At 41.5% G+C, this 15078-nt stretch overlaps 1 protein-coding gene across 6 annotated transcripts in view; it reads left to right on the top strand.

The window, feature by feature from the left end:
- The window catches only part of LOC115619717 (transducin-like enhancer protein 4), a 100641-nt gene that overhangs the window by 46767 nt on the left and 38796 nt on the right, over positions 1-15078 (top strand). For 4 of the 6 annotated variants that reach the window (XM_030512459.1, XM_030512456.1, XM_030512462.1 and 1 more), the window contains 2 exons: positions 7804-8008; positions 8436-8452. In XM_030512459.1, coding sequence (XP_030368319.1) covers positions 7804-8008; positions 8436-8452 — 222 coding nt within the window. The remainder of the gene's footprint in view (positions 1-7803; positions 8009-8435; positions 8453-15078) is intronic. The other 2 variants (XM_030512460.1, XM_030512457.1) reach the window with 1 other exon arrangement.

Here is a 15078-nt window from a genome sequence, read left to right as displayed (position 1 = left end):
ATAGGAGAGGTCCTGCGGAGAATTTTCTTCATGTTTTACAGCATGAATATATGCAATATTTTATTTATGACTTATTTTTGTATGTTGTCACTAAACACACAGTAGAAAGAAGAAAACACTGTTGCCAGGGTGGTCTGTACTCAAGTGTATGGAAGCTGTCTCTAACCAAACACAGATTTACCATGCTCCCATCAGACTCCTGGTCCATTATGTGCTATATATTGCCTTCAGTGATGGCCTTATACAGGTGCTTTGGAAAAGAAGAAAAGGTGTTTAAAGGATCTGTTTGGTTTTGAAGTATTGTGAAGGCAGGGGGTTCCTAAAAATGCTTCATTGCAAAATCAGCAGTGTTCATGTACTCAGTGGAGTTACCGTCCATATAAGTATGTACCCTTGCTGTACAGTATAGGCTAAAGACAGCTGTGTCATGGTTTGATACCACAGAGTTCAGCTATCACCCCTAAACAGCGTTGTATATTTGTCATCTAGACTTCTTCCCAACCACACTTTGTAGGCAGTTGGCTACAGCTGTGAATGACGACCAAAACTGCATACAGTGGATCAGTTAAGCATTTGTTTTTTTCAGGTACATGTGTAGTTCTTTTGGTGTCTTCAGTCTTAAACATAGGCTAAAGCGAGGGGTTTAGTGCTTAACTGGGATGGACGCTAAAGCGCTGCATAGGGAAGGCATTACAGTGCTCTGCATGGCGCCAGAGCTGCACCAGAAATGTCATGGAAAGACATGGACAGAGAAGACATGGAAAGAAAGAATGGATAAATCCAGGCAACCCAAGCAAAGGCAGTTTGCTGAAATCGAATGCAGTGTGTGTTTGTGTTTTGCAAGCATAATGAAACGTAATGTTAGCACTTAGAGAGTTATGGAGCCTGTGCTTCTCAGTAATTGCTATCCAGAAATTTGATTTGCTAAGGATTGGCTTTAAAAAATGCATTAAAGCAATGCATGTGTGAGATGCATAACATGCATCTCTTTTATGCTAAGACTGCATGGCTCTTAGACTATACCTTGTGAGGAAGCTTGGAAGTAAATTATAGCTGCCACATTAAAAGCTCTGGTGGTAGAATTGCTTACAGATTTAGCAACTTGGGTCTCTCTGTGACCAGTGGTGTTGCTTATGTTTTCTTCTAGCTTTTATTATTTGATTCATTATACATCTCAGATAGTGCTTTTTCCACTTTCCAGTCATGTTTATGTAGCCCAGGGTTTTGGAAACTTTTTCATGTGGGGACCATAGAAAATGTTATTTAGGACTCTGCTGGGAAAAGTATAGGCATCACTCTCATTTTCTAGTTCTAAAGAAAAAGACCAAGATTCAAGCAGACACAAGAGAGACACCATTTTCCTACTGTCAGTCCATAGGAGAGAAAACCTCTTCCTAGTGTCTGTGGGTAGGACATGTGTGGAGTACTTGGTAAATACAGTACTTCAACCAGTGTGTACCTACCTAGCCAGAGCTGATTTTTGCCATCTATTCATCTGTAACAGAAGACACCCAGTTGCTGCTATCGTTACTCTTTTCTCCATATTTGTTCTCATGAAATGGTTTTGAAGCGGAAGTGTGGCATGTGTGGCATGTTTCACGCCACTGGTACTCCATATAGTAAGACCTTGAGCTTAACTTGCATTTGCTTTCTGCCTTCTCTTGCAGGAGATGTGGATTTTCTTTTCCTTAGCTAGCAATTGATGGGGGAGAAGGAAGGAGAAGGGAGCTTAAGTGGCATGATTTATGCAAGAGATTCTGCCCTTTATTGAGTGATAATAGAAGGTGATTCTAAAAAGCCTAATTTTTCCTCCATCTGCCTCCAGAGTGAAATTGGGGTGGAGAGGGGTCCTGTGAGGAGAACCAACTACTGAACTGCAGGATTCTGGAGGCGGGTGCACTTGGCCTTTTGCAAGGAACTAGGTTTTTCCGTTATTAAAATGCTGACCTTTTTTACCACAAATCTCTTATTTGCTAGTGGGTTGTATTAATTTTTTTGTTACTTTTGTTCTCTGTTTATGCTGCTTCACTGAGTAGAGAAAAGTCATAAGGGGGTAAGGGAAGACAAGCGGTGAAACATGTATCCTGACAGGTAGATGTTCCTATATATGTGATTAAGAATGGAAATGTGCTCTGCATATATTGCCTTTTATCTCACAATGTGATTCGGGAGATGACGTTTTGTTCCTAGATCACTTAAAAGATCTGTGAGGCAATTTGTAGAGATATGATTCTGCTAGTTTCTTTGTTATTTATGTAGGAGTTCTAAATGCTCCCCTTCTGATTAATGACAGCTATTGATTTTTTTTCTTCCCCCCATAGTTTTCTCAGTGGAGCTTGCTTTTCTCCTGTAAATCAGCATCCGCAAAGGCAGAAGTCACTGTGTTCAGAGAGTAAGAAGTTTGGCATTTGCTTTTTCTTTTATTTTACCTTTTTTTTTTAGTTTCTTTTATTATTATCATTAGTGGTCTCCTTATTCTCTCTCCTCTATATTGTTTTTCATTCTTTTTCCTAGGTTTTGTCTTGTGCATTCATTCCTCTTTGTGAACAGAAGCAATGTGTTTTCCAGTAGATCAGCTGTGTCTCTGTGTTTAGAGTTCCCACCAATCTCTGATACCTTTCTTTCACACTGAGCACGTTCATTTGCAAAATGATCACTTTCCCTTAAAAGATTAAGGATAGTAGGTAGCTCTACCCTACATCTGTACCACAGTCTCTTTATGGCAAACTTACCATATGATATATATGCATATAGCTTCAGGACTATTTCACCAAAGGAACTCCTGCATGACTCTTTGTACGCTCTTTTGCTGTGTTGTGTCTTAACATCAGAAAAACCTCTTCTGTAATGGTAAGCCAGCAGAGAGAGAACTGTACAAAGGAATTACAAACAGTGCACATCATGTCAGGGATGCGAACAGGCATGATAGATAACAATACATATCATCCCAAGCACACTCAGAACTGCATGTGCCAAAGGACTTCCTTTTCTTGCTGGTCTCTAAACCATTGACATTGGTACTGTGTACTCTTGAGTTGTTGTTTTTATGTCTTTATTTCATCTTCATCTTGGTTACTGTTTTATCTGTACTCTTATCTTACTAAGGTTTCACTCTGAGCAATCCATCACTTCACCTGCCAACTTTCAAACAAACAATGAAGCTATTTTATCCAGATCTTTTAAGGTATCCTTGCAGCACTGCAGGTGAGGGTAATGCGTGCACGTATATAGCTATAAAGTAATTTTGAGACATTAGTCTGTTAACATTAGAAATGTCTTCCGGTTAGAGGAGTATGTTCAGGTTGTTTGGACAATGCCTTTGAGTTTTCAGGGTCTGCAAAATGAAAAGTGGTAGATTACTGCGACACAGAGCTGTTTGGAAAGTATCCAGTAAAAACTTGAACCTTTTCCAGGAAAATAGGCTTTGAATGTGCTGACTGTAACAAGAGAGCATTCAAAGCTAATTCGTTAGTGGGTTTATTATCGCACTTTACTTTAAATTTGATCTCTTAAGACGTGTTGGGAAAAGAATTAAGCTAAGCATCAATATTTAGAATTGCAGTTGTAAAAATTGGTGATACTCAGATAAGAAGCTTTCGCAAAGCCTTTTTGCCCATTTGTTTAGACATGTCTTTGGAGTTATTTTACTCCTTAGGGTAGGCTGCCTAGGAGAACATACAGAAAATTAAAAAAACCTAACAGATTAATAGCAACCAGCTGTTATCTTTATTTGACATGTGTCAATATGTCTTGAAAGTTTTACTTCAGTTTTTACTACTAAACTGATTTAAATAATCATCTTCCTGAACTTATTACCAAAAAGAATGCAGTCTTCTTGTTTGGCTTCCTTCTGATTGCTGGGTTCACCCTTGCTCTTACATTTTTGTGTGTTGGATGTTTCTTAAAAACACTGCAATCTATTTTGCAATTCTGTAGGGCATATTTCTTGGTAGCTAACTGATGCTGGTTTTATTTTTAAATAATTCTGCAAAATGTACAGCATAATAAAGCATGCTGTACTGCCTTTGCAAGTTTTCACCTATTATGCACTGATGCTGGAAATGTATGCTGAAAATGTATGCTTGTCTTTATGCATACTGTAGTCAGCTGTGATGGGATTGTCTAAAGTTAACCGCATGCTAAGAGTTCATAAATAACATGACTAAGGATAACAAATTAAAAGAGGAGATGGAGGAGTGGGAAGTGAAAGCAACATAAAAAAAAAAATTATGTGGTTGCTCAGCTGGCTCATTTTCAGGCTTTCCTTGCAAGTTTTTAAATTGTGTCAGATTTTATAATCTAAATTCATGGTATAGGCAGAAACAAATGTAAACTTTATTCCACAGTAGAATATTTCTGTGTGGAGAGTATCTGTCAGTTGTCTTACTGCTCCATATCTTTGGCATTTTGGTGACTAGAGGAGCCCACTTTTTTTTACCATTTTGTAGCACTAAGCTGATGCCCAGTGGATGAAGGAATTGCCTATGTTTTCGTAACTTTCGCTGTAACCAAGCAGCTGGTGACACCCATGGGCAGTGGAAAAGCAAAACCAAGCTGCAAGTGTTGTGAGCATTTGAATATAGTCATAGATATCAGAGGCCTGGAGATAGCAGTTGGAGATGCTATATCACTTTGCTTTTATCTTCTTGTGTATGCCTGTTAGCAAACAGTGCTTAATTATGTGACCATGTACTTATTTTCCCTGTTTTTGCTCTATCATATTCTAAGAGTAAAAGTCCGCCCAGTATTTCGCTTGAATTCTTGTCATTTCTGTTTTCGGACCATTTCTGGTCCGAAAATAGAAATGGTCACTTTTGCCATATGCCATTGTTCATTGTGTTGGAGGAACTCATAGTCCTTTCCTGTACCAATTCCACCATCCTCCTGTTGTTGAATTTTTAGTCCCACACCAATCTAACAACATACACAACATTACCCGTGTTGGTGTGTCACAGGCATTCGGGGCTATCCTGGAATTTTAAGTGTTGGTTTAGATTTGTTTAACAATCTGTTTTTCATACTGAAGTGTTTTCTTTGTGCCATTACAATGTGACCAAATTTCTGCTGTATCAGTGAATGAACCTTCTGTTACTGCAGGGGTCATGTTCCATGTTCTTTCCAGATTCCATGTTCCCATCATCTTCCATGAGAGAGCTTGATCTCTTTAGAAAAGCTCTCCGTGGCAGGAAGGTTGCGTTTTGTTTTGTTTTGGGTTTGTTTGGGTTTTTTGCTCTTACTCTCTTCAGTTATTTTCAGAGCTCTCTACAATTCAGCTTGCAGTGAAAACACATTGGTTCATGGCCAGGAGGGACTAGGCGAGCCATGCTGTTCAGAGTGTTCTCAAGCCACTATGCACTGAGGATTTGTTACCCATGCTACTCTTAATGCTCGTATTATGCCTGGGAGGCATTAATGGTGTTGAGTACATCCAAAGTGCTCTCTGAGCTATGTAGAGATGTTCCTAACAAACACCAGTAAAAACAAGTATTGTATTTGTAGTGCAGTTCTCTTCGAGCTCTTTGGAAACCATCCTGCATTGATAGAGGTCATATAATGCAGATTGAGTAGGTCAGTAGGCAGATATGTGTGAATTGTACAGTACTGTCAGTGAGTGTACTTGATACACTTTGGTCAACAGTGTAATTAGTTAACAAGGGGAAAGCTCTGTCACTGTTGGAATGCTCGGGCTCTTCTCAAAGCCTTTGCTTTCACTAGCAGAGTCAGGCAGAATCTTCTTGCAATAGTTTATAGGACATTCTCTACAGAAACAGGAAATTCCTTGTTTAAAATGAGACTCCAGAACACAGATTATTTTGTCCATTCCTTTCTTTCTCTTGCTCTTCTCCTCCTTCCCCAGATCAGGCATGCCAGATTGTTCCCTTGCTGCAAGGCAGCCCTGTTCCAACCCTGAAGCTAAACAACACATTGTAGGCTCTTGCTTCATTTTGTTGTAGTTAATTAAAAATTCCGAGAAATGAAGCATCTTCCATAAAAGCATCAAGCAAGCAGAATGTGTTTGATATTTTGTACAAGAAGGAGCACCTGCTGGAATGACATGGGATCGCAAGCAGGGAAAGGATTGAGGTGGAAAGGATTCCACCTGGAAAAATATTCCATTTTTCTGGGTTTTTCTTTTGTTGTCTGTTTTCCGTTTGCCTCCCCCCTCCCTTTCTTTTTGGGTTTTTTTCTCCTTCACCTCCCTTTTGGATCATTCCCCTCTTTTCCCTGGTACTGAGCTGGGTCAGACGACCTGTTCATGCCACCATTGGTCTGATTCCACTGCCTGGATTGTATTTCCAAGAGTAAGAGAATGATCTGCATTTTCACAGGGGGCTGTTGAGGGAGGTGGTTGTGCAGTGTGGCACATGAATTGCCTAGCGTGCTGTGTGTGACTCTCAATCTTACTTTCAGCACACCGTTACGTAAAGATTCATGCTAGGAAGGGGAGGGGAAAAGCAAACGAACAGCGTATTGTCTCTTGATTGGTTAAAGAGATGGTTTGCAAGGTGGAAAGTGAATTTAGGTTCAAATGAAAACCAAACAAAAGTAGGACTTGAATCTTGGCAATTAGGATTTTTAAATGGAATTTTTTGTGCAAAGCAAGTGAAGTTTTTATTTTGTCTTCTTCCAAAGTCCTGTGTGCAGACGTGCAGGGAGGAGAGAACAATCCTAGAGCACTTCTGATTCAATTTACCCTGAGTCCTGAGCACTGACTATTTGAAAACAAAAAGGAAACTTCAGAGCTAAACTAGTTACTGTATGAACACAAATCAGTTCGACAGTTAGTGAGCAAGCCTTAGACCTGAACAGATCTTTCCTGAGATATATTTAAGATAACTTCTTTCACCTGTTTGTTTGTGTTTCCCCCTGCCTTCCCAATGAGTAGCAACAAACAACCTATCTACCCCACAATGGTTAATATAGCACAGAGCTTGATGCAGCCCTGGTTGAGGTCAAGCACTCCAATTCGAACCTCTCAAGGACTTTCTCTATGTGTTGCCAGTGTACTGGTAAAAATGACTTTAAACTCTTGTCAGCGCAGTTACTGGTGCATGCATCACAGTCCCACTCAAATAAACCTGTCACAACACAGAGTCAGCAGCTAGAGAAGAGTATGAGGGCAGGCCTCTAGGTTTTCATTCGAGCATCACTAAACGTGCACAGAGTGCCCAATTATTTCAGCATTATTGAGCAAGCCTACAGGAAGACCCAAGCCTTGCTACATTAGATTTTCTTTAGTAATTTGCTCAAGTACCGCTGAGGACACTTAAAGGGCTTAAAACGGTGGCTGCAACCAGTTTCCTTTTCTGGATTGTTAATTCAGGTTTTCTCTTTCAAATTAACTCTCGCTGCATGCTGTGCAGTAGCGCTGGGAGAACTGTTTAACACTAATTTTCTCAATTTTCAGCTTTTTTTTTTTTCCATTATATAACTGCTTTTATATAGTTACATATGTTTTGATTAGACGTGTACATGGTATGCTTCTGCTAGGAAGAGTAAAATGTAATACCTCTGTCAGAGAAATAAAAATTTCACCGAAACTGCAAAATGCCTTTCCTTTATTCCCTTTTTTTTTTTTTTTTTTTTGGGTTGTTGTTCTTTAAATTCAGCCTGAAGTTTACTGGTTGTGTTGCGTCGAAGCATATGGACATTTTTAAAATGCCAGGATGTTGGTGGCAGTTGATACCTGGATCCATCAGCTGCATCCGTTGATCTGATCGATCATGCTTGATGTACTCCTGTACAAGTGGACAGCCCCCAGCTCCCTGAACAAATTCAATATCTGTGTTTCATTTTTCACAGCAGCAACAACTCCAGGCCCAGCATTTGTCACACGGACATGGTCTTCCCGTGCCGCTCACTCCGCACCCGTCAGGCTTGCAGCCTCCAGCCATCCCACCCATTGGCAGTAGTGCTGGTCTCCTGGCACTGTCCAGTGCACTGGGGGGGCAGTCCCACCTCCCAATTAAAGATGAGAAGAAACACCATGATAACGATCACCAAAGAGGTAGGCATTGCCGCTTGAGTGTGTGCTTTCATTCATTTCTCTTTTCTTCTTTCCTTTTTCTTCAACTTTCCGCCTAAAAAAGCTCTAAAAAACAACAAAAAAAAACCCCACAAAAAACGGGTGGGGGGCAAAAAGGCATTTTTCACAAGAATTCACAAGCTAATTGCTACAGTATTTATTACCTAGTAGTTGCCAAAAATTGTGTTCAAATGCTAGAAATCCAGTTTTATAAATGTGGCTGTACAGTATTAATAATTAACTGTACAGAAAAGTTAACATCTATGCGATTTATTATTTAAGAGACATCAGGATTCTTCCTTCCAAGTGTGCTAAATGTATAATTTTATGTAAACTAACTAGTACTTTTCTCTTTCTCTCTGCCACCGCCTCTTCCCCTCCTTGTGCACGGGGGCTGCTCTCCATGCAGACAGAGACTCCATCAAGGTAGGACTCCATTTCATAGGTGTAAGGAGTGGCTCAGAAGAGCTGCACACTACGGTTTTCTGAAGCATGGCCCAGGGTGGTGGAAAAAGTCACAAAGTGAAACTGGGTTGTGATGCTCGTATTGATTAGCAAAGCCCTGAATAGACTGTCTGTGACACTTAGCAAGTGGCAGGTAGTGGGGCAAGTAGGATTCCAGGCGATGTGCTATCTGATGGGTTAGCTGGAACAGCACTCAGGCTGTTCCTGGATATAGGGAAAGGGCTGCCTGGGGTCTCTGCCAAAGCTTCTGAGGTACAAAGTTTTAGCCAGTAGTTTTAAGTCATTTGGAGGCTGTAAACTGTAGTTCTTATACATCCTGATGAGGCAGTTGTGGAAGGAGAGGTCTGTTGCTCACAGAGGAGAGGTGGAGTGCTGCCTGCTGTCCTTGCCAAAGCAGTTGAGAGGAGAAAGCTGCCATTCCATAGCCCGACAAAGGTGGTACTTGCACTGAGAATTCTACCTTCCTTTTCCAGGAATTAATTTTCGGGCTCTGAATTACTTCAGCATACTTGTGTGCACCATCCTGTGCATGGTAGTATTATAAGTAGCTTTAATACACACCTTGCTGCTCATGTAATTTTGAGCATTCAGTGATGCATGCGACTACAGTTCAGCATGTGTGCCTGAATGCTTGTACATACTGGATAGCCACCAGAGCCCCTCAGAGGCTCCTGCGGTTTTAATGCTCCAAGTGGGGAGGTGCGTGTTGGTCCTGCGCTCTCCTGGGTCAGTCTTCTCTCATCACTGCTGCTGGCAGTTTACCAACTTGCAGAATACCCAGTCGTTGCTAGCTACACAGTTACCTGCCCAGCTCTGGGTAGCTGGATGTAGTTAGAGAGTAGAGCATGAGTGGCTTGCAGAATTTTCGGGACCCTTTTTAGGTGATGGTCAGTGTGAAACAAAAGATAGGCTTCTCTTACAAAGGGCGAGACCAGTGCCCACCTTACTGAGCACTTGCAGCAAATTTGTCAAGTTTTTTGTGGTGCTTTTTTCATGAAGATGTAGAAGAGGTGTTCACAGCATGAGTCTTGGGTGCATTAGACAAGATTACCGGGAGCTTGCCAGTCAGATGTTAACTGATGTGCCTTCGACAGTACTGGGAGGAGCATGGTGCCGGACACACGTTTTGCCCTCACCAGAGACCTGTCTGGCGAGCACTACCACTCAAGGGGCCATGCTTTTGCTTCTTCGTAAGCTCCAGGTTGGAATGTGTCCCCCAGCCTTCCCCAGCGTGCCCATTCTGCCACTAGCAACGCTGCCACCTCCCAGCCGAGCGCAACTGAGCCGATGGTTGTCAGTTTTGCTGTTACCCACAGGGCTCTGCATAACAACCAGGAGCTGACAGGAACTGTCAGTTTTTACTGTGAGCAGCAGAGGCACTGAAGCTGTCTATCTGTCGACATAAGACAACAGTGCATCAGATTTCACATCAGCTTCCTTGTCATGAGGGCTAGAAACTGGGATTATTGCTTTGTGCGGCAAGGCTGGGTGCAGATTAATGATGATTTCGCTAGAACACCCCCTGTTCACTGTGAACAGATAGATTTAGTCCATTCTCTTTTTTCCTGCACTCAGACATGTAAGTACAAGCAAGGCAGATGCCTAAATGTGGGAATACAAACCCAACTGATTTGTTTAGCACATTTGCATACCCGTGCAGTTGGAACCATGAGCATTTCACTCAAGAAAGTAAATGAGGAGAACTGCAAGTATATGCCGGTCGAGTTTTCTAATCAAAATGTGCTAGTCATGTTTCTGTAACGCCTGTGGGATGTTGGGATGTTTATGCTGGCATTGGTGTTACAGGCGGTGTTTATACCAAAAAGGCTGATTTTATCCGGGAATGATTAAAAGGCACTGTTATTCATACGGCTTACAGAGGGAGAGGAGGGCGTTACTACTTTGTGCCAATTTACTTCAAAATGATAAATAGATATTTGTCTTGCACAGCGTTCAGAGTGTGAGTTGGCTTGTATGTCAGCATTATGGGGCTTGCTGCCAGCTTTGCAAGGTGAAATAGTTTGCTAATTTCCTTAAATGTTTTCAGTGATGCCCAGAGTAGCAGTTAGTCGCTTGTTCGATCGATCTGTCCTCCCTTAAGTGGTTCCTGGTTAAGAGAGGCTTTTTATGATTGTCTGCTGTGTGACTTGAGATGGTTTTTGTCAGCCAGAACTTGCCAGTTGCCAGCAGCTGGAGTCTATGTGCTTGTATGAAATAATTTATTCATGCAGGATAACGCTCCTTAACATTTAACAGGTAATGAACGTGACATAAATTTTCTTCTTGCTTTTAATTTTTCCCTTTCCTCTTCCAATGTGCAAACAGGCAGCTTTGGTACTCTAAATAGTAAGTAATTTTTGGCCATCTGTCAAAAGGAAATTTCAATACAAATTTAAATTAATGGTGCCTGAAATTTTTTATAGCTCCTCTAAAAGCCTCTAATGTGCAGAAAATTCTGAGTCTGCTGGTAGTAATTAGTGTAGCATGTAATGAGGATATGGGCAATGTTATACAGCCCCAGTGTAACATTTTGATATGGTAGCAGAATTTTGATTTATACAAGGTTGTGCCTGGGTTTAATTGTGAGAGACACTTTAAAGTGTTTTCTTGCTGATACAGATTATTAAGCAGGGCAGATTTTAGAATAGCTCATAAAGTGTAAATTTACGCTTTAGTGTACTGTTCAGATAATGAGGATACCCTTCCCATTTCTATAAAGAAAGTTTGGCTGAAGTGCCCCACTTCTTGCCACTGCTTCCAGTGCTTTGGATTTGCTGGGCAGTTGTCTTTGTGAAACTTGCTGTCTTTTGGTGTGCTGGTCCTGATCCTCCTCCTGGTTCCGGCCAGGGAAAAAGACAATTTGCATCACCCTTCTAAACATATAGTTTTCTGCCTGGTAAGGCAGACTAGGCTTGCATCCTTCCCAACACCTCCCTGGAGTAGTGAGAACTTCACTGCTGAAGCCAAGTAGTCACCTTACAGGTAATGCAAGTTTGTCCAGGAGCTGTTCCTAAATAATAGATCAGCATCAGCACAGCAAGCTCCATGAAGAGAGGCTTTTGGAACTCTTTGATTTCATCTTGGATTCAATCCTCCAAATCCTTTGCAAAGTTTGAAGTGTGGGAAAACTCTAGATGCGGTAAACTAGGTCATAGGAGCACTCTTTGTGCAGCAGCAACGCTGCAGAGCAGACAAAGGGAAAGAAAGGGTGGCAAGCTCAGGGCTGTGCTCAGAGTGCAGCCCTGGCTTAAGGGCTGTGAGGGAGTATAATGTGTTTAGGCAGAGAGACAAACAGCTCTGCAGTTAACCGAGCAGCTTTTCACAGGGGACTTGGGGTGTCCCCTTTTCAAAGCAGTAAAACTTCTCTTTCTAGAATAAAAAAAAAAGGTATTATTCTGCAGTGGATTCTTGCTCGCTAATTGCACCCCGCAAGGATTTTTCCACCTCCTGCAAGAACTGCTGGTGCAGGAGGCACGTCGTTCTTCCCAGCCCTGGCACTGTCTCTCAGACAGATGTGGCAGAAGTTTCTCTGGTCCCTAACAAAGTCCCTTTTGTAAAGCATACCTTGTGAAGAAGCTGAGGAAGCATTTTGTGTGCAAAAGCACCACCTGGCAGAAAATAGCCTTAGCACTCGCAGTCTCTTCCAGTGGCTCTCGCTGCGGCAGCTGCAGTGAAGGAGCCCCCAGATGCCTGCCCAGGGTAGCCAGGATGATCCTCTGTGGGTTATTGAAGAATTTTGTGAATCGCTGCCCCATGTGCAGGATTCAGCTTATGTAACCTTTTTACCTCATCTGTTGTTAATCCAGATCTTTTGTTCTTTATACTCATGGAGTGTTGCCTTTGTTTGTTTGTTTGTGGTTTATTGGGGTTTTTTTGTCTTAATTGTAAATTATTTGCGAAAGAGTCCTTGCCCATAGTAAGACTTGCCAACACGGTGAGGACTGTTTATTTTGATGCTGGGGTTACTGTTTCAGCAGCAACAAGTGCCAATAATTAAAAGATGAGGCCTTGTGGCAGGAATAAAATCACTTGTTTGAGATTCCTCTGGGGAAAAAAATGTGTATAAAGGTTCTGAAATAACACATCAAATGCAGTTTTGGGGTGAATTTAGGTCCAACATGCTGATGAGCTACGAGAAATCAGTCAGGGAAAATTCAAGTGGGTTTAGCAATAAGATTACGTTCGTCTTAATCTGTGTGAAGGCTAATAATTACACATGTGGCAGATACAGGAAAAGTGGACAGGTGCGATTCCCACATTCCATTTACATTTGTGGTGGCAGGTGCTCCAGTGCTTCTCAATTCAGCTGCTCAAGCTGTTGGCCATACTCTTCATTTGGTGTGTAAGTAAAAGTAAGCAGCTAACTCCTGCAGCTGTGATTTTATACTTAAAAGTAGGAGTGTAACGCTTCTGAAAAGAGCAAGGTAGTTTGAAAGCAAAATGCCCAACATCTAAGACCGTGGGATATTACCAGATGTAGTTACACTGCTCAGACTTTATTCTTCTGCTGGTAGAGGAACACCACATGGTGTTCCAGTGGTCTACTGCTGTGGACTTCGTCTTAATTGTCAGGTTTCTTTTAAATGAGACTTCCTCTAGTGTCATGAGTGTCCCGTCAAATGTCTGCGTTCAGTGTGTATTAAACGAGCCAAAGAAACGTAGTTACCTGTTACACGCCTTAAGAAATCTACAGAATTTATTTCCTGATCATTCTGTTACTTACCACCGTAATACCATTCAGCTGAAAAGCACTTCACAGGCTTGTTAAAATCCATATGTTTCACACTTGTGTCATGGATTCTGCTTGTGCCTTTCTCTGTTTGGAAACAAGGCATTAAATGCTTTTTGCTTTCTGTAGTGATGAAGTGGTAGTTTTAAGCTGAGTGTATTTGAACTAAGTTTTGCTCCACAAGAGTTGTGGTTTTGATCTTCATAGGTGTTTTGGGAGTAGTGTTATCAAAATAGGAGTAACTTCTTTTGGCTTGTGATACAGTAATTTTTTCAGTATTAATTGATATCTTCCTCTGGGCGTGTAAGCTGTGCTGAATGTAACAGGTGCCCTAATTCTAGAAAATGTGTTGTAATTGTTTGTTTGTGGGATAGATGAATAAATATCTGTGGGGCATAGCTGGTCCTCAGGTGGTGAACGTGAGTGGATTAAAGATGTGATTGGGTGAGACATGCTTGTTTGTTGCAGTCTCGTCCGGTAACTGGCTGCTGAAGCAGAACAAATATTAATTAGCAGGGTCCTGTTTGTTGTCTCAGTCTATCTTATGGAGCTGATTTTTTGGCACAGCTTTTTTTTTTTTTTTCTTAATAACCTTTTCATGGCTAGATTTGTAGCATGTCATTCAAGCCCGGTGGTTTTCAACAGATTTTCAGAACACGAAACTGAACCTGAGGTATATGAGAGCGTATATCTTCCTGGTGCATTTTAATTCTTATTTTTAACCCTCCTCTGCCCTCCTCTCTCCCCCCCCCCCCCCCAACGGAGTTTTACATTTCTTTCTTTCATTCAGTGTCACATCATTTGCCTTTTTAATGAGGTTGTCTGGGAATTTTACTTCAGTGTAGAGTTCATATGAAAGTAACAGCCTGTACTCTGGTATCAAAGAATTAGCTGGTTCTGCCAGTTTTGATGGCTTCACCTCCTTTACCCAATATCTTTTTTTCCCACTTCTGTGTATTAACCGTATGCTGGCCTCTTACCTTGCATCCTTTTGCAAGTTACCACAGGGTGACTCTTACTTGGTGGTGTGCCAACATTTGGACAAACTTCCGTGGTGCTTCTCAGTGTCAAACTTTATCCTGCCACTTGGTGATTTAGGGTAACTCAGATGTTCTCTCTCCAGATGCTCTCTTCACTAAGGAGGCAAACACTTACATGGGCTGTAATTTCTAACCTGAGCAGTCATGTCTAATTATTCCTGTGGCAGCAGACGGTGATGTTGATAACACAGGATTATGCCTTCAAGTCGTAGAGTAGGAAGAGGAAGTTTGCTGAGGTTAGGAGGTGGGTGGAAAGGTCTTCTCCAGTGCAAAGGCTTTGACAATGTAATAGCTGGGGAAAAAGAAGTAAAGGAGGGAATTAATTTATTATCTTTTCTGAAGTTCTCCTTATTGTAAGTCTGTGTAATTAAAATCATACTTTGGATGCTGGCATTCATGGCTTACACCAGTTTACTCACGGTGAATTTGTCTGCAATGAAGAACATTTTTCTGGTTGGGTTAAATAGGTAGTAGTCAAAGTAATGGGAGAAAATAAACAATATTTACCAATTTTTGTTGAAGTGGGACACAAAACTATATGGCTGCTTTTCGCCTTACAGATTTCTGTTGGCACTGTGATCCAAATTTTTCGTTGCTGTATTGAGCACTTAGCATTTTGGTTTTGAGTTGTCTTTAAAACCCTCAGGTCCAAAGCCACTTGAAACATCCCTTGTTTTTATGCAAATCAGTGGATTCCTCGGGCATGCTGATTATCTGCTAAAGGGAGGGAAGAAGGACAAATTACGTTCTGGAATCAGTGTCAGGGATGACATGTGCTGAAAGTTTCTGTCCTCTGGCCAAAGTCACTGAATGCTAGT

The sequence above is a fragment of the Strigops habroptila genome, chromosome Z, assembly GCF_004027225.2.
Source record: "Strigops habroptila isolate Jane chromosome Z, bStrHab1.2.pri, whole genome shotgun sequence".
Lineage (NCBI taxonomy): Eukaryota > Metazoa > Chordata > Aves > Psittaciformes > Psittacidae > Strigops > Strigops habroptila.
This window is presented reverse-complemented; position numbering and strand designations above follow the sequence as displayed.